This window comes from Carcharodon carcharias, chromosome 18 (genome assembly GCF_017639515.1).
Source record: "Carcharodon carcharias isolate sCarCar2 chromosome 18, sCarCar2.pri, whole genome shotgun sequence".
NCBI lineage: Eukaryota > Metazoa > Chordata > Chondrichthyes > Lamniformes > Lamnidae > Carcharodon > Carcharodon carcharias.
The window spans coordinates 50,787,836-50,810,845 of record NC_054484.1 but is presented as its reverse complement, the minus strand read 5'-3'; the positions used below and the strand labels follow the sequence as shown (position 1 = coordinate 50,810,845).

Here is a 23,010-nt window from a genome sequence, read left to right as displayed (position 1 = left end):
ATTTCCAAGACAACTCCTCAGTGCTACTAACTTCCTAGTAGCTTCCACACAAAGTGTTCCAGCTGTACCTTTTTATTCTATTCAGTTGGTATAATTAATATCTATCACCTGTTCAACTGCCAATTGGTTTTAACAAGATGATTGTCATATTAACATAGCCTTGCTAAATGATCCTAGCAATGGTTTGTGGTCTGAAACGATTGTAAAATGGCGGCCATGTACGTATTGGTGAAATTTCTTGACACCAAAGATGATGGACAGGCCTTTTTCTGTCTGCGAGTATCCCTTTTCTGCTGTGGTGAGCGTTCTTGCTTATAACCTATTGGCCATTCCATGCCGTCATCCTTCCGATGAGAGAGCACTACTCCCGCTCAGTAGGGAAATGTGTCACATGCCAGCATTAATTCTTTTGTCTGGTCATGATGCACTAATAGATTGAGCGAGTGCAACAATTGTTTCACCTTTATGAAAGCTTCATTCTGGGGCGCCTTCCAAGACCAACATTGGTTCTTTTTGAGTAGAGAATGCAGGTGGTGCGAGCACTGTAGACAAATTGGGTAAGAACCGCCCATAATAGTTGATCATTCCTAGGAATGATTTGAGCTCTGAGGCATTCTTTGGCGCAGGTGCTTCTCCTATGGCTGTCATTTTCTCCTCAACCAGGTGGAGACCCTGTGAATCTACCCGTTGACCCAAGTAAATTACCTCCTTTGCTTAGAACACGCACTTTTTCTTTTTTAAGCACATTCCGGCTTGCAAGAAACATTTTAAGACTTCTCCTAAGTTTGCCAAATGCTCATTTTCAGTGAATTCTGTCACCAATACATCATCTACAACCTGAAGCAGTCCCTGCAGTAAGCTTTCCATTGTTCTCTGAAAGATGGCACAAGCGGAGGAGACACCGAAAGGCAATTGTTTTTATTGGTAAAACCCTTTGTGGGTATTAATTGTGACCAATTCCCTGGAGGCATTATCCAGCTCTAGTTGTTGATAAGCATGACTCATGTCAAGCTTTTTGTACATTGTCCCTCCTACCAGCTTGGCATACAGGTCTTCAAGTTTTGGAATGGGATGCCTGTCTAACTTAGCTACTTTATTAACGGTCAGTTTGTAGTCTCCACAAATTCGGATGCTTTGGTCAGGTTTAAGGACGGGGACCATGGGTGCTCTCCATTCTTAGAACTGAACAGATTGTATAATGCCCAGTTTCTCTAGTCTGTTCAGTTCAGTGTTGACATTGGCGCCTTCATGAAGCCAGGGGTTGCTTCTGGGTCCACATGAATCTTGGCCTGCAGGCTCTAGATTTTCCCCAGTTTGTCCTTAAAGACGGTGGTGTACTTTCTAAGTAGCTCTGGTAGCCCGCTTGCTCTCACCCGGAAAATTTCAGCCTATTCTAACTTAATCTCCTTTAACTGATTTCACCACAGGAGGCTTGGTCCTCCACCTGCTATCACCATCAATAGTAGCTTTCCCAATTGGCTTCCATAATGGACAGTTATTCTGCTTATGCCTTTTACTAAAATGTCTTCACCCGTATATGTTTTCAGCTTTGTATCTGTTTCTTCTAAACTTAATTGATGTTCACCATTATTCAGATATCTGATGGTATGTTCCCCAGTTACTGTAGTGGAAGCTCCTGTGTCCACTTCCGCTTCTCGGCGGAGTCTCGCATTTTCGTGCCTCTTTCAGATGAGGTTTCCCACCCAATATGGAAGACAATGCCATTTTGTTCAATTCTGTTTTATCCTCGTTGTCAGTTTGTCATAGAATGGCCGAGTTGTGCTATTAGTGATAGAGTTGATCTACAGACACATCTTGGTAGAAACATTAAGTTTATTTAAAATATACTTAGCAGGAAATATACGTGCTTTCAACTCCAACTCTAACTCTACGCTGACTGCTGAGGTAGTCTGCACTACTCCCCTATTGGTTACTACAGATCATGTGACCTTTCCTAACAAGCATTATTCTTAAAGGTACATTGCACACTAAATAAAACTATAATTACTACAGTGGCCTACTCCTGCTCTTATTTCTTATGCTCCTATCTTGTTAAAATGATAGCCTCCATTTGAGGCATAATTATCAAATAAAAGAAGAAAATAAGCATGTGTAATTTCCAAAAATGAAAGACATATTTGAAAGTTAGCGATCACTGGAATGGCAACAAACATTTTCTGTTGTTTTGCCCTTCTTTATTTTAATTCAACTAAGGGGCATTTCTTAAGGATTTCCACGTTCCCAATTTCACTTTTTCTGTTCATTCAGAAAAACAAAAAGGCTCACCCCCAGTGGTTCAACTGGATAAGACAAACAATAGCTGACCCATAGTCAATAGGTCCTTGGCTCCTTTGTTCATCTGTGCTTAGGCAAGGAGGTCGCAGCTGAGTAGTGATAACAGTGGCATTTCCTGCCACTGAAGTAAGATTGCCAATTCTGGTTGGACAAATTCCTGGAGGAATCATCACATGCCATCCTGACTCCACTACCAATCCTCCAACAAAGGCTCCCACCATTGGTGAGCAGCACGTCCTCTTGAGGCATCACCTTTCCATGTCAATCAAAAATGAACAGATCCTTTGTTACCTGGTTGATTGAGAATCGATAATCATCCAATCAGTTTTTCCCCCATATCTCTAATGCTTTTATAATTAATAATTGAAAGTGTTCAAAGAAAATGAAAAAAATGAATGCTGAAATAATTTTTCTCCCAGGCTGCTTGCAGAGTATCCAGAGGATTACCTTCAATAGGTCCAGCAATCCGAGTCTGAAAGCTAGACAGCAAGCCCTGCTAGAAGTGTAGTGTGTGGCTATAAGAATAGGAGAAGGCTGATGTTTGTTACTCCTCCAACCCCTCCACTTCTCTTTCCTACCTCTACACCACTCTACACAGAATATTCTGCTGGCATTTGTTGTTGCAACTTACTTTTAACAATTGGTCACTTGTGCCCATGGAACCTTGGTCATTACATGCCAGTCCCTTGAGAGGAAAAAGAATAAAAATATTATAGTAAAATGGAGGAAAGAAAATACATCGGCACATATGGCCCTGGTAGTAAGCAAGGATATCGTTCACCTGATGACTCAGCGTTTCTAATTTTAACATGAGCACAATACTGTGGATGCTTGAAATCTAAAATAAGAACTGAAAATGCTGGAAAATATTTAGCCAGTCAAGCAGCATCTGAGGTGGGCTAACATCAGAAATGAGAGAAAAGCAGCTTTTGTTTCTGTTCCCACTCTGATAAAAGGTTATTGAACTGAAAATTTGGACTGGATTGTCGCTGGACTGAGAAGGTGGGTGAGCCAGCAATTTTGGGTTCCCAAGAGGCACGCCAGCTTCCTGATGTGATCCCTCATCCCAGCAATTTTGATGGGAGCATGGGACTTATGCAGAGTGAACCTGCCTGACAGTGGCTGGTCATCAACTTATCATGCAAACAAGTCAACTGACAGCTCATTGAAGCACAGAAGGCAATTTTGGAGCAGAGTCGTGGGGAACATGCAGGGTCACAACCATGTTCATGAGATAGCAAAATCACAGTGGGGAACCAGTCATGGAGGTGGGTCTTTAAGAGCAGTGATTTTTTAAATTCATTTATGGGACATGGGCATTACTGGCTAAGCCAGAATTTATTGCCCATCCCTAATTGCCCTTGAGAAGGTGATAGTGAGCTGCCTCTTGAACCACTGCAGTCCCTGTGGTGTAGGTACACTCACAATACTGTTAGGGAGGAAGTTCCAGGATTTTGACCCGGTGACAGTGAAGGAGATATATTTCCAAGTCAGGATGGTGAGTGGCTTGGAGGGAAACTTCCAGGTGGTGGTGTTCCCATGTATCTGCTGCCCTTGTCTTTCTAGATGGTAGCAGTCATGGGATTGGATGCTGCACCCAAGGAGCCTTGGTGAGTTTCTGCAGTACATCTTGCAGATGGTACACACTGCTGCCACTGTTTGTCGATGGTGGAGGGAGTGAATGTTTGTGGAAGGGATGCCAATCAAGCGGGCTGTACAAAAGAGAGGAACAATCAAAGAGCTCTTTATTCAGTGGCACCCAGGGACTACTGACTATGTAGATGTCGAAGAGAGTTTGATCCATAAGCACTAGACCAATTGGGTGAGGGGGTAGTAAACCTCCAGGGGTTAGTGGGGCAGAGCAGAGTGTCCAAGCAGCCATCATAGTGCATCTGCTGTCAAGGAAGGTTATCCCTGGACCTGGGACTGAGCTACTCCATGTTGGAGATGAGGAGCAAACACTCCAACAGAAAATACCGTCCATTGGTCCTGAGTGACATCAAGGTGATGCATGAGAGGCAGAAAGGGCAAAGAAGGCAATACCCTCATTAGAGGGTATATTGAGAAAGAATGGGTTTACTGAATGACAGAGCATTAGTGCTGCTAAAGGATGCTTCAGTCAAGGCAAGTAGTGTCAGAATTGTGTGCCCTCTTGGAGCTGCACCTCACTTCTCACTATTTACATGGGCATGCCCTGATAGTAGCTGTTAAAGTGACAGTGGCACTGAACTTATATGCCTCTTTCCTTTCAAGGGATCAGTGGACCTGACTAGAATCTTGCAATCGACTGACCATCACAGCATAAGGCAGGTAAGGCATTTGGAAGGCCATCAGGTTACAAAGAATTCACCACTGATTGAATCATGCAAGCACAGATGGCAGTGGGATTTGCATCCATCTCTGGACTCCCTCAATTATTAACAGCACCCATGTGGCCATGAAGGCATTGGCTGAACAGCTAGTGACATTCATAAATAGAAAGGAATTCCTATGCATCCACATGCAGTGGGTGTAGGACATCCAGTACTGATCAACACATGCCAACATCACACTGGCATGCTGAGGTTGCCCCTCCACAACAGACCCACTGGTAAACATAAGAAGCTGGTTAGGAATACTCAACTCTGTCAGCCTAGCTACTTCTGCAGACCTGCAACAAACTATTAGAGCTTATGTATTAACGTGGAGGAAACAGAGAGGACAGAGGAAGAAGGTTCATCCCAGTCACCTGGAGATGGCAAGATCAATTCACCCTGTCTTGGATGGACTCCCATCGCACAATTGTCAACTTCCTGATGCATGGCCACCCTGGCAATGTGAAGGACCTCCTCCTCCTCAAAGGACATTTGAATACCGAGACTGGGGACAAGATCTTTCTTGAAATAGTGTGCTCTTTTCTCCTGCAAGGTGAGTTAAGACTATGATGCCCTCCTTCACTACCTCCAGAGGGTCAAACACATGTGATTTTGCAGCCTTGTGCTGTCTCCTCCACAAGTGCTTGTGATATGAGCTTTATTAATCCAGGATAACCATATTTTCCATGCTCAAGGGCACTATGGGCCCCAAGGCTGCTCAGCTCATGGGTGTGTTGGTCAGTACTGGATGGCTTTCATCCAGGTGTGACGTTGGACTCACCTTGCCAGCCCTCAGAAGATTATTAAAGCCTTTCTGGCACTGTACCCATGTCCTGCTGACAATGCTCCAGCTGCTCACTTCATGAGACACCTCCAGCCGTGCCTGCATTGCCTGGCTGGCTGGCTAGCCTGCTGCTCTCAGGAATCAGAACAGTCTGGCATGGAGCCACCACTTCTAGATGTACCACAAGGGAGGCATCTGTACATCATGGGCCGCTCTTGCATGGGAGCTGGATGTGCTGCTCTCCTCCATTCCAAAATAATCACGGACCACAATAATGGCTGCCATTTGCCCTTTAAATCAGGACCGCCATGTCCAATTCCCACTTCCGCTGCCACTAATTGGAGATTGAACATTCCATGGGGCCACCAATTTGCCATCACTTTGAAAACTGCGTCAGCCATTGGGCGCCAACTTGAGAGGAGGATTGGGATCAGAAACAATCCCGACCCTAAAATGAAACTTTAGCCCATTAACTCTTTCTACCTTCAACAGTGCTGTCTGAGCAGCTGAATAATTTCCAGCATCTTCTGATTCTATTTCTAATTATAACATTACTGCCACATCATTTTACCTTAACTGGTGGAACTTAAATTAAACTAACTTACCGGTCTTTCAACTAGATTGGAGTCTTTGCCTCTAAGTAATCCAGGAGGTGAGTTTGCAGAACATGGTTTTGGCAGTCTATTCGTCAGGATATAGGGCCTGACTTCAGGAAACGGAGAGCACAGTCCTTCTGCTGGCCTCATACCAATATCTAATGCATTGTTAAACTCTTCAAATTCTCTAAAGATATAGAATTAATATGTTTTATAATAATTGTCATGTATATGGTAACTTAAATGTATGACGATAAGAGCCAATTGCAGGTGATATCTGCTGCAGGATTTAAATGAAAATTGCTCTTGTTTTTGAAAAATCTTAGATTCTTACATCTAATTTTTCCAGAACAATCCCTTTGTCCTGCTATTTTATCCTATACATTAAAAAAATGACAATAATTCTGTAAAATATTTCATTATATTTTCAATTATCTTGTGTTGAAGGCTGTGCGCAATACAGCAACGACATGAAGAGTGACAGATATAAAGAAAAAATACTATAATTCCTAACAGGAACTACATTAAATATATATTAAAAGGTAAGCCCAGTCATTACCTCCAGTCACTGACATGAGATGCTGCCTCATGCTCTGATGAAGATTATGGGCTGAAGACAAGGGACAATAGCTCAGCATTTCAAAATGAAACTGCAACTATAGGCAAGAGGATTATCCAGCAGTGGTGACAGGCAAGAGGCCACACTGAGAGCTGGAGGCAACAACTTGACAACTCTGAAACAAAAGGTGACTGAAACCATAAACATTTAAGCATGGTGGGGGTGTGAAAGGCTGAAGGTTTGGACAAAAAAAACTAATTCATAAATGATGTTAATAGTAATAAAGATTCAGCTGCACCTGTCAGCGGCAATGGCAGATGCTCAAAGTGCAATTGATTATTAATTTGCATGAGTTCTATCATGTTCTAAAATTGCTGTCCCTGTACTCAGAACCCAAACCCTTTCTATGTATCTTCACAACACAAAACTGCCTCTGAACTGACACTGCTTCCTGCCTCAGTATTTTCTCTCTCTTTTTCATTGTCTCCCCCTCTCTGCCTCTGTGAACTCGCCACATAATCTTACATGCCAAATGCACCAGTGTTGCCATGCCTTGGCCTCTTCATGTTAAGATATTTTCTTTCAATAATGGAGCCCAAGTTCCTTCAGTCTTTCCACATAACTTAGGTCTCAAAGACGAGTGATCAGCCTTGAGTTTTCTCTGCTCTATCGCCAATGCAATGCATCTGGGAGTCAGAGAGATTCCTGGACCATATATTCCCAGGACATGCTCACCTAACTATCACAGTGCAGGTGGTGAAGAAGTGAGTCACTCCAGGTGCTCCTCAAGCTCCAAAACTCAAGAGGTGGATCTTGAGTGAACTGGCAGTACTTGAAATATCCTGGAGTTCCAGCATTAACAGAATGTGCATACGAAAGGGCACTGCTGGCCTGCCCTGGTAATCAATCCATTGCCCTCTATATCACTGAAACATGGTAAAAGGAAGAAATAGAAAGTGCAGGAACCACCTAAGCCAGTGACACTTGCTAACAGTTCCCAGTTTAATAAGTGGAAAGGGTGACAACTCTATGGAGGAAGGTAATAAGATTCAAAATCCTGGCATCACAGGAAATTTGACACACACAGTGGAGCATGGAAGAGAGTAGAAATTCAGTAATGGTAGGGGATTCAATAGTTCGTGGCATAGAAGATGTTTCTGTAACTGCAAACATGATTCCAGGTGGTACATTGCCTCCCTGGTGCCAGCATAATGGATATCACTCAGCGGATACAGGACATACTGCAAGGGGAAGAACAGTCATCTACTGTGGACCATATGTAATCAATGATATAGGTAGAGTTTCAGGAGCTCAAAAATAGCTCAAGAGGCCACGGGGGAAGATTAAAGGGGGTGGAATGACGTTTGATGGTGCGGGGGGTCCCTCCGATGGCACCAGGGACCCATAAAAGGCGGTTCCCCCCCGCCCTCCGCCGTGCTCAACATCACCCCACAAAGCTAAAGCTGCCAGGCTGTTCGCAAGGCATGGCTGACCCCCCCACCATGGGCAAAATATAGACGGTGGCAAGATGAGGTTCTTAAATGGCCATTAATTGACCACTTAAGGGCCTCAATAGGCACAGGGGTGGGTGGGCCATCCAAGGCCTCCCCTGCCCTCCATAAAATTTGAGAGAAGTCGGGGGTGGGTGGTAGGCAGCGGAAAGGCCACCAACTAAATTTCACATACCCACCCCCCCCCCCGCCTTCAAATCACCAGTGAGGGAGCATAAAATTTAGCCCATGCCAGGGACAGCACCAGGCATAGCTAAAAATGAGATGCCAACATGCTGCAGCAACATCTCAGGGCTACAGGCCTGCTAAAAAGTGGAAGCAGCATACTATAGACAGGATCAAGTGATTCCACAACAAATGGATCAGATTGAAGCTCTGCAGTCCTGTCTAGTCAAGAATGGTGGTGGACAATAAAACCAGAGAAGGCACCAAAAACATCCATATTTTTAATAATAGTGGAGCACAGCATGTCAGTTCAAAAGACAAGACTGAAACATTTGCAGAATGACAGAAGTAATGAGTAAATGATCCGTCTTGGCCTCTTACTGAGGACCCTACCATTATAGATGCCAGTCTTCAGACAATTCAATTCATTCCACATGATATCAAGAAACAACTGAAGGCTGTTTTGGGCACAAGTCTCCAGATGTTGATGAGGAGCACTTTGCAGAGTTGACTGCACAAGATATGACAAAGGCATATCTAGTGCCTAGGTCAATGCTAGGTGCTCCAGCCAGTTTTATTCATATTTGACTTTTCTGGAATAGTTTGATACAACTGATTGGCCTGTTAGGCCATTTCAGAGGGCACTTAAGAGTTGACCATGTTGCTATGGGCCTTTAGTCACTTTTAGATCAGACCAGATAAGGACAACAGATTTCCTTCTCTAAAGAACATTAGCTTACACTGTGGAGAAGCTGACAATCGATGCAAACCCTGTACTTGCACTGCCTACTTGTCCCTGGCAAGAGGGAACGAGATGAAGCTGTCTCCATGTCTATAAAGAGCCTTGGTGACTTTCCTAATGCACTAGTGTAATGCAAATTGTGAGACGCCACTTATATCTCCAGGAACCAGACACAAGGTTAAGAGTTACCTTGACCGCCACAGGCTATGCTACCCTTGTCCTATTCTGAATAATGGGTGCAATTCTTGGCAGATTTCAGTCATAACCTCTAAGTAAAGCAAAGAAAACTCATGCACTGGTCATCACTGAAGGTCCTTCATGCCATTTAATGTGGTGTTGAGTTATGCATGGGTAGAGGCTCAAGTGTGGCATTTGGAAATGGCAGTACAGGCATAACATCAGCATTAAACACCAATTAACACCATAATCTGTGTCCTCTACATGCTGCTGGCAATCAATAACTATTCATGCACAAACCCTTTTGCCAAGGCGGTGTCTGGAACACTTCCTGTCAGAAGTTTACATCTGCATCTCAAACATCATTCTCCAGCACTGGAAGGCTCTGTAGCATTTTTTTAAATGGGTGCCACAGAGCCCAATTTGACTCCAATAAAAATAAGCAGTTAGTTATTGAAGAAGGTGGCCTATTAAGGATCCAAAAGGAAATCCTCATTGGATACAGGATTGGGACCAAGGGAGAACAAGAGGGTTGCTATTGTTATACTACTCTTCAAGAAAGGGGAAAGGGATAAACCAGAAATCTACAGCTTAACATCAATGGTGGGGGCATTCTTGGAAACCATTGGCAGAAAAAAGATAAACTTTCATTTTGAAAGGCATCGATTAATCAAGGAAAGTCAGCATCGATTTGTTAAATTCAAAACATGTCTAACATTGATACATTTTGTTGACAAGGTGACAGAGAAGGCTGATCAAGGTTGTACAGTCAATGTTATAATAATGGATTGTCAGAAGGCATTCAACAGAGTGCCACATAGAAGGATGCTAAGAGAATGGAAGCCTGCGGAATTAAGAGTAAAAATTATGTTTACAGAATTGGCTCAGTGTCTGAAATCAAAATTTCTACCTGAAAAGGTGGTGGAAGGCAGCTCCCATAGATAATTTTAAAAGGGGGGTTGGAAGATACTTGAGGGTGAAGAAACTCCAGGGTTCCGGACAAAAGGCAGGGGTGTGGGGCTAAACGTGGCTGCTGTTTCAGAGCCAACACAGGCACAATAGGTCAAATGGCGTCCTTCCGTGCTGTAAGTTTCTGTGATTTTATGATGCCCATCTCCTGCTCCCTAGATCCCTTCCCACATTACAACAGTGACAATACTTCAAAACAACTTAATTATCTGTAAAGTGCTTTGGTTCATCCTGAGGTCATGGAAGACATTATACAAGCAGAGGAATTTCTTTCATTCCTACTGAAATCCTAATCATTCAACTTGGCTGCCCGGCTCCCATAGTAGCATAATTAAATGGTTCCCTCTCCAGAGGTATTGTTCCTCTCTTTCAAAACAAGAAGCATATGCAAATGTAAAGTTCTTAGATTATGATAATGATCCAAAACCATTCATCAGAATTCTACCCTTGTTCCAAGTTAATTGGAAAGGGAGAAAAGAGAAAGAAACAAGTAGGCTGTATCCTTGCTGCACAGTTGCAGGCAACCTCATTAGTTAAATCAAAGAGGCATTTATTTGAGATTCATATTTTTTTTAAAATCCCACCATTCACAGCAATGCCAACACTCACAAGGGGTAATTCTGACCTTATGCGAGAATGTAAAATAGGCTCCTGGCCTGCTAGCAGTTACTTTACATTACTGCACTGTCAAAATTACCCGCATAGTGCTGCATCAAGTCAAAACGTTATAAGCTCTGTCCAACCATCAAAGGACAAATATTATTTCTACTGCATCAAGAAAGGGTAAAATATTGCTATGAGATAAATGTCAATTAATTTCTTATACACTCTTTTACATCTTTCTGCAATTGAATATGTGTTTTATTTAATGGTAAAGTTGTTGAAGTTACTTTTAAAAAGTAACATTATCCTCCAAAATTCTTATTCTATACAATGATTGGAACAAGAGGTAATCGAAAATATGTTTAATAATACTCCAACTCCAGAGATAAAAAAAATTACGTGCCATCATTAAGTTTTCATTTCTTCCTAGTTTTGCCAAAGCAACATATGTATGTCTTTTATTTACCTACGATCCTGCTTTTGCAAGCGATGCAACCTTAGATGCTGAATATAATCTTCATAATATTTGTTATGTGCTTTCATTGTTGCTACCTCGTCTTCATTGTAAGCATACTGAGGATCCACGTAAGTGTACTGTTTCTTTTCTTTACTAAGAAAAAATAACAAAAATTGCAATGTATCTGTTATATATTAGCATACAATAATACAAAAATATGATTAAAAGGCTGTAATCTAACCAAGATGTTCAAGGTTAAGATAATAACCAACTGTTAAAGAAAAGTTTAAATATTTTATAACCATTATTTGAAAGATCTGCTGGTTCAAGTAATTTTTATCACCTTTCTCACAAGCAATGTTAATTAAGCTATTCACCAAATTCGCAAACATATCTTATGATACGTCTGTCTCAAACTGATTTGCTGTTGACTACTGTGCAGTTATTGGAACATGGCAGCTGGATTCCTTGAATCACAGAAGCACAGATAATAACTTCACAAATAACCCGCCAGGTTCACCAATTGACAAATGCTGTAACCATTCAATCATTTGCTGTTTGTGGGACCTTATGTACAAGTTGGCAGCTATATTTTCCTATAAAATAGATCATTTGTATTTCAAAGTAATTCATTGTTTAAAGCCCTTTGCAATGTTCTGAACTTATAATAAAGCAATATATAAATGCAAGTTCTTTACTTCTCAAAAACACAAAATGTTTATGGGTGAAGGAGTTGAAGGGGCCAAAGAACAAGGGAAAAGAGAGGAGAAGAAAATGGGGGGGTGGTGGGGGGGTGGAAGAGGGAATAAGAACGCATGAATGAAAGAGATTAGTGGAAGATGGGGATGGGAAATAAAGGGAAAAGGTTAGGAAAGAACAGAAAGGGGAAAGAGAAGAAAGAAGAAGCAATCTGAGAGGATGGGAAGATGGGAGGCTCATGGGAAGAAAAGAGATGGGGAGGAGAGGAGGAGGAAGGTGAACAAGTAGGAGAAGGGAACCCAGAGGGGAGGAGATGGGGAGAAGGGAAGTAGGAATGGAGGGGTGAGGGCAGGGAAAAGAGGACAGAGGAAGCAGGGTAGGGGAAAGGCCAGGACAATGGTGGGGAAGAAAATCATGACAATATGAAGGGGTCTATATCTCAATGCAAGTGGGCACTTTGTCATGACGGCCACTTAGCTCTGTGGAGAGGAAACTGAGACTCTAGAATTCTATCTTAATTTGTGCCATCAGGATTACAATTACTAAGTGAATTCTTGCAACCAAGCTCAAGGGTTGAGATCCCGGTGAGAAAAGCAGCAAATATTGAACAGTGAAGAGGAGACACTATCTATACTGCCTGAGGGGATTGAGGTTCTGATCATGGTATGTATGTAAAGGGTAAATTGAAACTCAATAAAATGGAATTTTAAAATTGCTATTCTATTCAACTGGCTAAACTTCACTTTTAGGAAAGTGACTGACAAATAGAAAAATTTAAGAATCCAAATTGGTGCAAAAAAGTAATCAGAGCATAGAACACAAACAAAGCTTTTTAATAAGCAAATGCACATGGTTACAAGCCTGAAAAATGTGGCTAAAGGCTGAGTCCTCTACATGGAAAAGCTCTATATATGACAGACTATTATGAACATAATTACCATAAATATGTCCATACAGAATGTTGATAGGTGACAGGAGGTAGCAACTTAAGGGGAAATAGTGGCATAGTGTCAATGTCACTGGATTTCTAATCCAAAGGCCCAGGCTAATGTACTGGGGACACAGGTGGAATTTAAAATCAATTCATTAAAAATATCTGGAATCTCAGTAATGGTGCCATGGAACGATATTGATTGTCGTAAAAACCCTTCTGGTTCACTAATACGCTTTAGGGAAGGAACTCTGCTGGTCTCTACCTACTCCAGACCCACAGCAATTTTGTTGACTCTTAAATGCCCTCTGAAATGGCTTAGCAAGTTACTCAATTGTACCAAATTGCTACAGAAGGGTCAAAAGGAATAAAACCGGACATACCACCGGGCATCAACTTATGCACTGGATACAACAAGCCCTGTCAACCCTGCAAAGTCTTCCTTTATTAACATCTGAGGGCTTGTGCCAAAATTGGGAGAGCTGTCCCACAGACTAGTCAAGCAACAGCCTGACATAGTCATACTCATTATATCATTGCTTACAGTAAATGCCCCAGACACCCTTATCACCATCCCTAGGTATGTTCTATCCTATCAGAGGTTGCATCATAGTGGTATACAGGTGGGAGGGAGTGACCCTGACAGTCCTCAACTTTGACTCCAGATCCATGAAGCCTCATGACATCAAGGTAAACATGGGCAAGAAACCTCCTTCAGATTGCTCCCTACCTCCCACCCTCAGCTGATGAATCAGTAATTCTCCATATTGAACACCATCTGGAGGTAGCACTGAGGACGGCAAGGGCATAGAATGTACTCTGGGTGGGGGAATTCAATGCCCATCACCAAGAGTGGCTCAGTACACCACTACTGACAAAGCTGGTTGAATCCTGAAGGACATATATGCCAGACTGGGTGAGGGTACCATAAAGAGGAAATAAAATGACTACACCTTGTCCTCACCAACCTACCTGTCGCAGATGCATCTATCACTGAGAATATAGGTAGCAGTGATCATTGCACAGTCCTTGTGTAGACGAAGTCTCGTCTTCACACTGAACATATCCTCCATTGTGTTGCGTGGGATTACAATCATGGATGGATTCAGATCAGATCCAACAGCTCAAAACTAAGCAACCATGAGATTCTGTGGGCCAACAGCAGCAGCATAATTGTATTTAACCATGATCTGTAACCTCATGGCCATGCATATTCCTCTACATTACCATCAAGCCAATTGATCAACCCTGGGTCAGACTGCAGGAGGGCATGCCAGGAGCAGCACCAGGCATACCTAAAAATGAGTATCAACCTGGTGAAGCTACAACACAAGACTGCTTGCATGTCAAAATAGCAGAAGTAGCATGCATAGACAGAGCTAGACAATCCCACAACCAACAGGTAAGATCAAACCTTTGCAGTCCTTTGCAACTAATAGGAGGATCGTATATCCACAAATATCCCCTTCCACAAATATCCCCCTCCTCGGGAGCAGCCCAGGACATCAGTGCAAAAGACAAGGCTGAAACATCTGCAACCATCTTCAGCCAGAAGGATGATCTACCTGGTCCTTCTCCAGAAACCCCCAGCATCACAGATGCCAATCTTCAGCCAATTCGATTCACTCCACATGATATTAAGAAATGATTGAAGGCACTGCAAGGACTATGGGCCATGACAATATTCCGGTGATAATACTGATGACTAGTGCTCCAGAACTAGCTATGCCCTACCAAAGGTGTTCCAGTACAGCTACAACACAGGTGTCTACCGGACAATGTGGAAAATTGCCTAGATTTGTCCTGACCTCCAAAAGTACAACAAATCCAACACAGCCAATTGCCACCCCATCAGCCTTCTTTCATTCATCAACAAAATGATGGATGGTGTCAAGAACAATGCAGTCAAGCGACACTTACACAGTAATAACCTACTCACTGATTTTCAGTTTAGGTTCTGCCAGGGTCACCCAGCTTCTGACCTCATTACAGCCTTGGTTCAAACATGGACAAAAGAGCTGAACTCAAGAGAGGATGTGAGAGTGACTGCCATTTACATCAAGGCAGCATTTGACCAAGTGTGGCATCTAGGAGCCCTAGTAAAATTAAATTCAATGGGTATCAGAGGGAAAACCTTCTACTGGTTGGAGTCATACATAGGAAAATGGTGGCGGTTGTTGCAGGCCAATCACCTGAGCTCCAGGACATCATTGCAGGAGTTCCTCAGGGTAGTGTCCTAGGCCCAACCAGCTTCAACTGCTTCATGAATGACCTTCCCTCCACCATAAGATTAGAAGCGGGGATGTTCACTGATGATTGCACAATGTTCAGTACCATTTGCAACTCCTCAGGTGCTGAAGAAGTCTATGCCAATATGCAACAAAACCTGGACAACATTCAAACTTGGGCTGATAAGTGGCAAATAACATTTATACCACACATGTGCCAGACAATGATCATCTCCAACAAGAGATAATTTAACCATCTCCCCTTAACATTCAGTGGCATTGCCATCAGTGAATCCCCCACCATCAATGTCCTGAGGCCTACCATTGACCAGGAACTGAACTGAACCAGCCATGTAAATACTGTGGCCACAAAAACAATTCAGACGCTGGGAATTCTGAGGCAAGTAACTCACCTCCTGACTCCCCAAAGCCTCACCATCATCAACTGCACATCTCAGGAGTGTGAAGGAATACTCTCCGCTAGCCTGGATGAGTGCAGCTCCAGTAATAGCTCAACACCATTCAGGATAAAGCAGCCCACTTGATCAGCATCCCATCCACCAACTTAAAAGGTTAAACTCGCCACCACCAACACACAGTAGCAGCAATGTGTACCATCTACAAGGTGCACTGCAGCAACTCACCAAGACTTCTTTGGTAGCACCTTCCAAACCTACAACCTTTACCACCAAGAAGGATAAGGGCAGCAGATGCATGACAACACCATCAAGCCACACACCATCATAAATTGGAACTATACCACCGTTCCTTCATTGTCATGGGAGCAAAATCTTGGAACTCCCTTTTCAGCAGCACTTTGGGTGTACCTACACCACAGGGACTGCAGCGGTTCAAGAAATCAGTTCACCACTACCTTCTCAAGGGCAATTAGGGATGGGCAACAAATGCTGGCCTAGCTAGGGACACCCACATCGTGTGAAAGATTAGAAAAAAATAATTTATTGATAGATACATTTATATGTCTTATAATTAATTATAAATAAAAATGTATATTTAATAAAAAAATATAAATAATTCCATCAGTGGCAATCAGTTGCCATGCTCTTGTATTTAAATTAACTTCCCAAATTTTCTATTTTGGTCTGTATCTCCTCACTTTCAAAGGCTTCCACAGAACCTATCTTTTCACACCTTTGATTTCCTTTCACTCCTGCAAAGCATGTATTCCATTCTTCCCATTATAATAAACTTGGTGTATCGGACAAGTTTCTTGTCAGAAACAGTAAACTTTATTTACAAAGCTCCTGATGAAGCTACATGCTTGAAGCAGGTCCACAACTAGAAAGCTCCACCCCTAAGATTAGCCATGCATGGAGCTGATTCGTCTGTACAGTTATGTCATCCCAAAAAAAAGTACAGAAAGGGTTTACTTAGTCATTACATTCCTTCCCCTTTAATTTTATTTTACATCTCTTATTTGCAAGAATACCTTAATCCATAACATATACAAATATACACAGTTCATGAGATTATAGATTAAGGCCAGGATTTTCAGTGCCTGCTGGTGTCGATCATGTTCGGTGGTGTGAGCAGACAATATGGCGCAATTGGCTTCACGACAATGTGAAACCAGTTTGCAATCGTCTGCTCAGCCTGCCCTAAATCAGACATCGGCAAGCTCATTGTAATACATCTGCAAATCATTATTAGACCAGCCCGCCAGAATGGTTCCCCACCACCACCGCCCCCCCCCCCCCACTGCTGAATTGTCCCTCCAAGTTAGTGGAAAAACACGCCTACGCAATTCCCAACAGCACATAAGCAACATGCACCTGGCGGGCTGCACTTCTTTCAGGACTTCAAAGTTTGTTTTCCACCCTTGCTTCAGTCAGCACTTGCAGTCATCAGCACCAGGCTTCACAGATAGCACCACATCACTTTTAGTGGGGCTCATGGCAGGATCCTACCTACCAGATCAGCCATATGTGGGTAGCTTTTCAATGGCTCCAGGAATAGGTCTTGCTTGGCAAAGGGGGAGAAGTGGCCTAAGGCAAGGGAAGAGGCCGCAGGATGAGGGCAGCATTGGGAAAAGGAGGGTAACCCAGGGTGTGTGTGTGTGTGTGTGTGTGTGGGGCACATGTTGATCTGTGCAAGGGACCTCAAGATAGTGAGGGCTGAGGAGGCAGTCGCCAGAGGAGATGAGGCCAGATGGACATGTGGGGGTATATGTGTGAGAATGGGTGGTGATGTCCCTTAAGCTGGCAGTGAGTGAGATGCCAGTGAATGCATGATGGACTTGAATGGGTGAGTTTAGTGTGATGAGATGGTTGCCATACTCCGGCTGCATGGGTGAGATCATTCATCCTCTATCTGCATTGGATGGTTAACCTCTTCTGTGCAGCACTGGCACTGATCACCAATGCCACTGCCTCCCAAGCCTGATTGCTATCCCCGGTCTGGCCACAGGATGGGCAGCCGCGTGACCAGACATCACGACAGGACTCCATGGCATCCAAAAGGCGTTCCAGTGATGTATCATTAAACCTGGGGGCTGCAATCTTTTTGCCTTGCGTGGACATCTTCCCTTCAGTAGTTTTGGGCTGGAAGCACTGAGATGTGTGCACGCGACTGGGCTTTAAATATGGTGCCCAGCGTAATGAAGCAGCGAGGTGATGGCATGGCGGGTGAATGAGAGCCTGCCTGCCATGGAAACGGCCTGTTTCCCGGGAATGCATAACTAATGCAGTGGGTTTGGGACAATACGACGTGAAAACCCCACTACTACACTTAGTGCAAAAGTCTTTGAGGTGTATTCTAATTCGGTTACAGTGATGTAGCTCTATGACTTGAGATTCTTTGATTGGATTGACTTGATCAGGAACTGCGACATCATGGACATCCACAGACAATGGCAGTTCAGAATTATTTACTTGAAAGAGACTTCAGGTATGCCTATTCTATTTTGGTCTGGCATTCCAGGGATCAAAGGTTGGATTTCAATTTCAGGTGGAATAATTGGTTCTTGGAAAGCCTCTATTTCTTAGATGATCCACATGTTTTTGAACAATCCAGTTTTCCACTTCCACTTGGTATGACACAGGTCCTGTTTCAGAGACAATTATACCAGGAACCCATCTAGGTCCAATTCCAAAATTTCACACAAAAACTTTCTCTCCCCCCCTCCCCCCACAGTAAATTTTCGCGCTTTACTGTGAATATCACGATTCACTTTCTGACTACTCTGATTCTTCTCCACCTTCCCCTCTAAATTAGGGAACACCAGACTCAATCTTGTAGGAAGGCGGCATTTCATTAGCAATTCAGACAGTATTGAACCCGTAGTTGGATGAGGAGTTGTGCGATAGCGGAGGAGAAATCATGAAATTCATGTTTCTAAAATTCCTTCGGATAATTTTTTTTCATTCCTGTTTTAAACGTTTGTACTGCTCTTTCTGCTAACCATTGGATGAGTGATGATATGGTGCTGTTTGGATATGTTTAATCCCACTTAAATTCATGAATCTCTGGAATTCCTTACTAGTGAAAGCAGTGCCATTATCCGAAACAATGACTTCCGGTAGGCCATGTATTCTAAAACATTGGCACAGCTTTTCAATAGTTGCACATGATATCAGTGATCTAACTTCATATACCTCCATCCACTTAGAATGTGCGTCGATGATCACTAAAAACATGGTACCTACAAATGGACCTATATAGTCCATATGTAATCTAACCCAGGATCGACCAGGCCACTCCTACATATGCAGTGGAGCTGAAATGGGCAACTTCCATTGTTGCTGACACCAGAGACGGGGTTTAACCATTTTTTCTATATCACTATCTATACCTGACCACCAGATATAGCTTCGCGCACGCATTTTCATTTTTGAAATGCCTGGATACACACTGTGAAGCCCTGTCAAGTGTGGTTCTCTTCCTTGCAAAGGGATGACAACTCTTGCTCCCCACAAAAAGATACTATCTTGACAGTTTAATTCAGTTTTATGGGCATAGAATTTTTTTCATCCTTGTGCATTTGACCATCCTTGCAATACCTGTTCTTGTACTCCTGATAAAATTGGATCCCGGTTTGGCCAATTCTTTATCTGCTTTGCACAGACCAGCGAGGATACAGGAAATTCAGCACAAGTACAACTTCTTGAGGCACTGGAGCATGTATAATGGTATCTGGCAAAAGACGACAACTGAGGATGTCTGCATTTGCTATATGCACACCTGGATGGTGCGTAAAAGTGTACTCATATAACGACAAAATTAAAGCTCATCTTTGAATTATAGCAGAGGCTATTGGCAGAATTGCTTTATCTTCACTAAATAAACCCATAAGTGGCTTGTGATCTGGCACAATGGTGAAATGTCAACTATGCAATTTTGATGAAATTTCTTTATTCCAAATATTACAGATAAGCCTTCTTTTCAAGTTGTGAGTCACCCTTCTCGACTGCAGAGAGGGTTCTGGAGACATAACCTATTGGCCTTTCGGATCCGTCTTCCATCCTCCCATGCCGTATGGAGATGCATCACAGGTTAATATTAATTCTTTTGCTGGGTCATAACATACTAGCAGACATGATTAGTGTAATAGCTTCTTGACTTCTATGAAAGCTTCTTCTTGTGGCACGTTCCATGACCATCTATGGTGGTTCTTCAATAATAAGTATAAGGGGGCTAACACTGTTGACAAATTTGGCAAAAAGCGACCATAATAATTTATCATGCCCAAAAAAGACTTGAGTTCAGTGACACTGGTGGGAGAGGGCACCCCCTTGATTACCCCGATTTTCTCCTCTACTGGGTGCAACACTTGGGCATCCACTCGATGACCCAAAATAAGTGACTTCAGTTATTTGGAAAGGACACTTTCTTTTTTCAATCGTACCCCAGCCTTCAAAAATCTCCTTAAAACTTCTAGGTTGGCCAAATGTTCGGCTTCCATTGATCCTGTGATCAAGATGTCAACCACGTACAGTACAATTCAGGGAAGTCCTTGTAGTAGGCTTTCTATGGTTCTTTGGAAAACCACATAGGCAGATGATACACCAAAGGTTAGGCGTCTATATTGGTACAGGCCCTTGTATGTGTTGATGTGCTCAGGATGTGCTATCCCACTCTAGCTGCTGGTATGCATGGCTGAGGTCCAGTTTGATGTAGGAGTTTTCTCCAGCAAGCTTAGCATACAGATCTTCAAATCCTCAGGATTGAATACTTGTCTAATTCAGCAGCCTTGTTCACAGTTCAGGAGTAGTCTCCACAAATGTGAATGATTTAATATGTTTTCATCCCAGGGACTAGGGGCACTGCCCATTCTGAAAATTGGATTGGCTGGCTTATTCCTAACTTCTCGAAGCAGCAAAATTCTGCATACACCTTCTCCTTTAGGGCGTAAGGCGCAGCTCTGGCCTTAAAGAACCAGGTTGTCGCCTCTGAATCTACATATGCTTTTGCTTTTGGGCATTTTAGCTTTCCCAACTCATCACGGAATATGCGGTCAAATAGCTTTGAAATTCCTCCTGTCCTAACTTGAAACTTTGACCAATTGAGCTTAATTTCTTTTAACCAATTGTGGCTCAGAAGGCTAAGTCCTTCACCTGTTACAACAATCACTGGCAGCTGGTCTGTCTGTTGCCTGCAGGAAACAGGTACAGAGGTGATGCCTCTCACCTGGATTGCCTCTCCAATGTACGTCTGAGCCGTGGTTTGCTCCAGATTCAGTGGCTGGGTATCTTCGCTTAGGTATTTAAAGATGTGTTCTCCCACCATTGTGGTCGATGCTCCAGTGTCAACATCCATGACTAAAAGCTTCCCATTTACCTGAAGGATGACAATGATTGGTTCAGTTTTTACTGCCTTGAGATTGTATGGGGAATATATATCAGCATCAGCAGCTTCTGGTTCTTTTATATGGTGTATTCTAATCATCTTGGCCTGCTGTCTGATTGGCTGTCTTGATTTCACCCTGCATTACTTTATAATATGCCCTTTTTGTGACAGTGGTGGCATTCTGCCTCTTTAAATCTACAGGTTGCCCCCACAATCAGTAACAATTTAATTTCTGAATCACTGGTGAGAAGCTTCCAGTATTCCTTTTTGTTTTTTGAGCAGTAGAGACTTTTTCCAGCTTCACGGTTGTCTCCCTGGTTTTCACGGCACATCCGGCAGTAGGTTCCCACCCCAACTGAAGTTTGGCCCCATGTTGCACATTCTGCAAAGCCTGCGAGTCCCCCTTAGCGCTAGCACAATGTCCATGGCGTATTTCAGGTCAATATTAACTTCTGCAAGTAAACTGCGGAGTGGCATCGTCGTGTACGCTGAAAACTAAACGATCCCGCAACATGTCATTGAGAGTATCTCCGAAGTCGCAGTGCTCTGTCAACCATTTTAACTTTGTGAAATATGTTGCAACTGACTCATCCAGGTTCCTTACTTAGAGCTGAACTTGAATCTTTGCATAATCACTGATGGCTTAGGTTGAAAATGTGCTTTCACGAGGTCCACCCACTCATTAAAAGATCTAGAGTTTAGCATGTTCAGGGCCATCAGACTATGGATGAGGTTATATGCCTTGCTCCTGCAGACACTCAGAAGAATAGCCTTCTGTTTCTTCTCTACTGTTATTTCATTCACCACAAAGTAGAAACCTAGGTGCTCTGTGTACCGACTCCAGTGTTCCATGGATGAGTTGTATGGGCCAATTCTGCTAAGAGTGGCATGACTAGTGAGTATACTTTTCTTTCCTCCCTTAAAAATCGAAATGCTCACATTCAAGAGGCAAGGTGCAGCACTGGAGCTATTTATTCTCATCGCCAGTTGGAATAAACTTGGCGTACCAGGCAGGTTTCTTGTTAGAAACAGTTAGAAACAGTTAACTTTATTCACACAGCTCCTGATGAAGCTACATGCTTGAAGCAGGTCGACGACTCAAAAGCTCCACCCCTAAGATAACCCTAAGACAGAGTTGAGTCTGTACAGTCACGTGATCCCAAAAACAGTGTGAAAGGTTTTACTCACAATCACTACACCATTCATAAGGCCTTTGGGATGTTATGAAACATTAAAGGTGCTATTTGTGCAAACATATATTGTGCAAACCTTAAGGAGATTCAGAATAAACAATTCAATTATATTAACCTAGACACCCAGCACAAAGGAAGATGGTTATGGCTGTTGGAGGTCAATCATCTCAGCTCCAGGACATCACTGCAGGAGCTCCTCAGGGTAGTGTCCTAGGCCCAACCATCTTCAGCTGTTTCATCAATGACCCTCCTTCCATCATGAGGTCAGAAGTGGAGATGTTCGCTGATGATTGCACAATGTTCAGCACCATTCGCGACTCCTCAGATACTGAAGCAGTCCATGTACAAATGCAGCAAGACCTTGACAAAATCCAGGCTTGGGTTAACAAGTGGCAAGGGATATTCATGCCACACAAGTGCCAGGTAATGACCATCTCCAATGAGAGAAACTGACCATCTTCCTTGACGTTCAATGGCGTTACCATTGCTGAATCACCCACTACCATTAACCTTAAACTGAACTGGATTAGCCATATAAATAAGAGCAGGTCAGAGGCTAGGAATCCTGCGGTGAGTAACTCACCCCCTGACTTCCCATAGTCTGTCCACCATCTACAAGGCATAAGTCAAAAAGTGTGATGGAATACTCTCCTGGATGAGCGCAGCTCCAACAACACTCAAGAAGCTTGACACCATCCAGGACAAAGCAGCCGCTTGATTGGCACTCTATCCACAAATATTCACTCCCTCCACCGACAAACGCACAGTGGCAGCAGTGTGTACCATCTACAAGATGCACTGCAGGAACTCATCAAGCCTCCTTAGGCAGCACCTTCCAAACCCACAACCACTGCCACCGAGAAGGACAAGAGCTACAGACACATGGGAACGCTACTGCCTGCAAGTTCCCCTTCAAGCTACTCACCATCCTGACTTGGAAAT

At 43.2% G+C, this 23,010-nt stretch overlaps 1 protein-coding gene across 1 annotated transcript in view; it reads right to left on the bottom strand.

The window, feature by feature from the left end:
• The window catches only part of LOC121290452 (cilia- and flagella-associated protein 47-like), a 661,534-nt gene that overhangs the window by 570,209 nt on the left and 68,315 nt on the right, over positions 1–23,010 (bottom strand). The window contains 4 exon segments of the mRNA XM_041210889.1: positions 2,927–2,980; positions 6,039–6,216; positions 11,222–11,365; positions 20,394–20,866. Of these exon segments, the coding sequence (XP_041066823.1) occupies positions 2,927–2,980; positions 6,039–6,216; positions 11,222–11,365; positions 20,394–20,866 (849 nt within the window).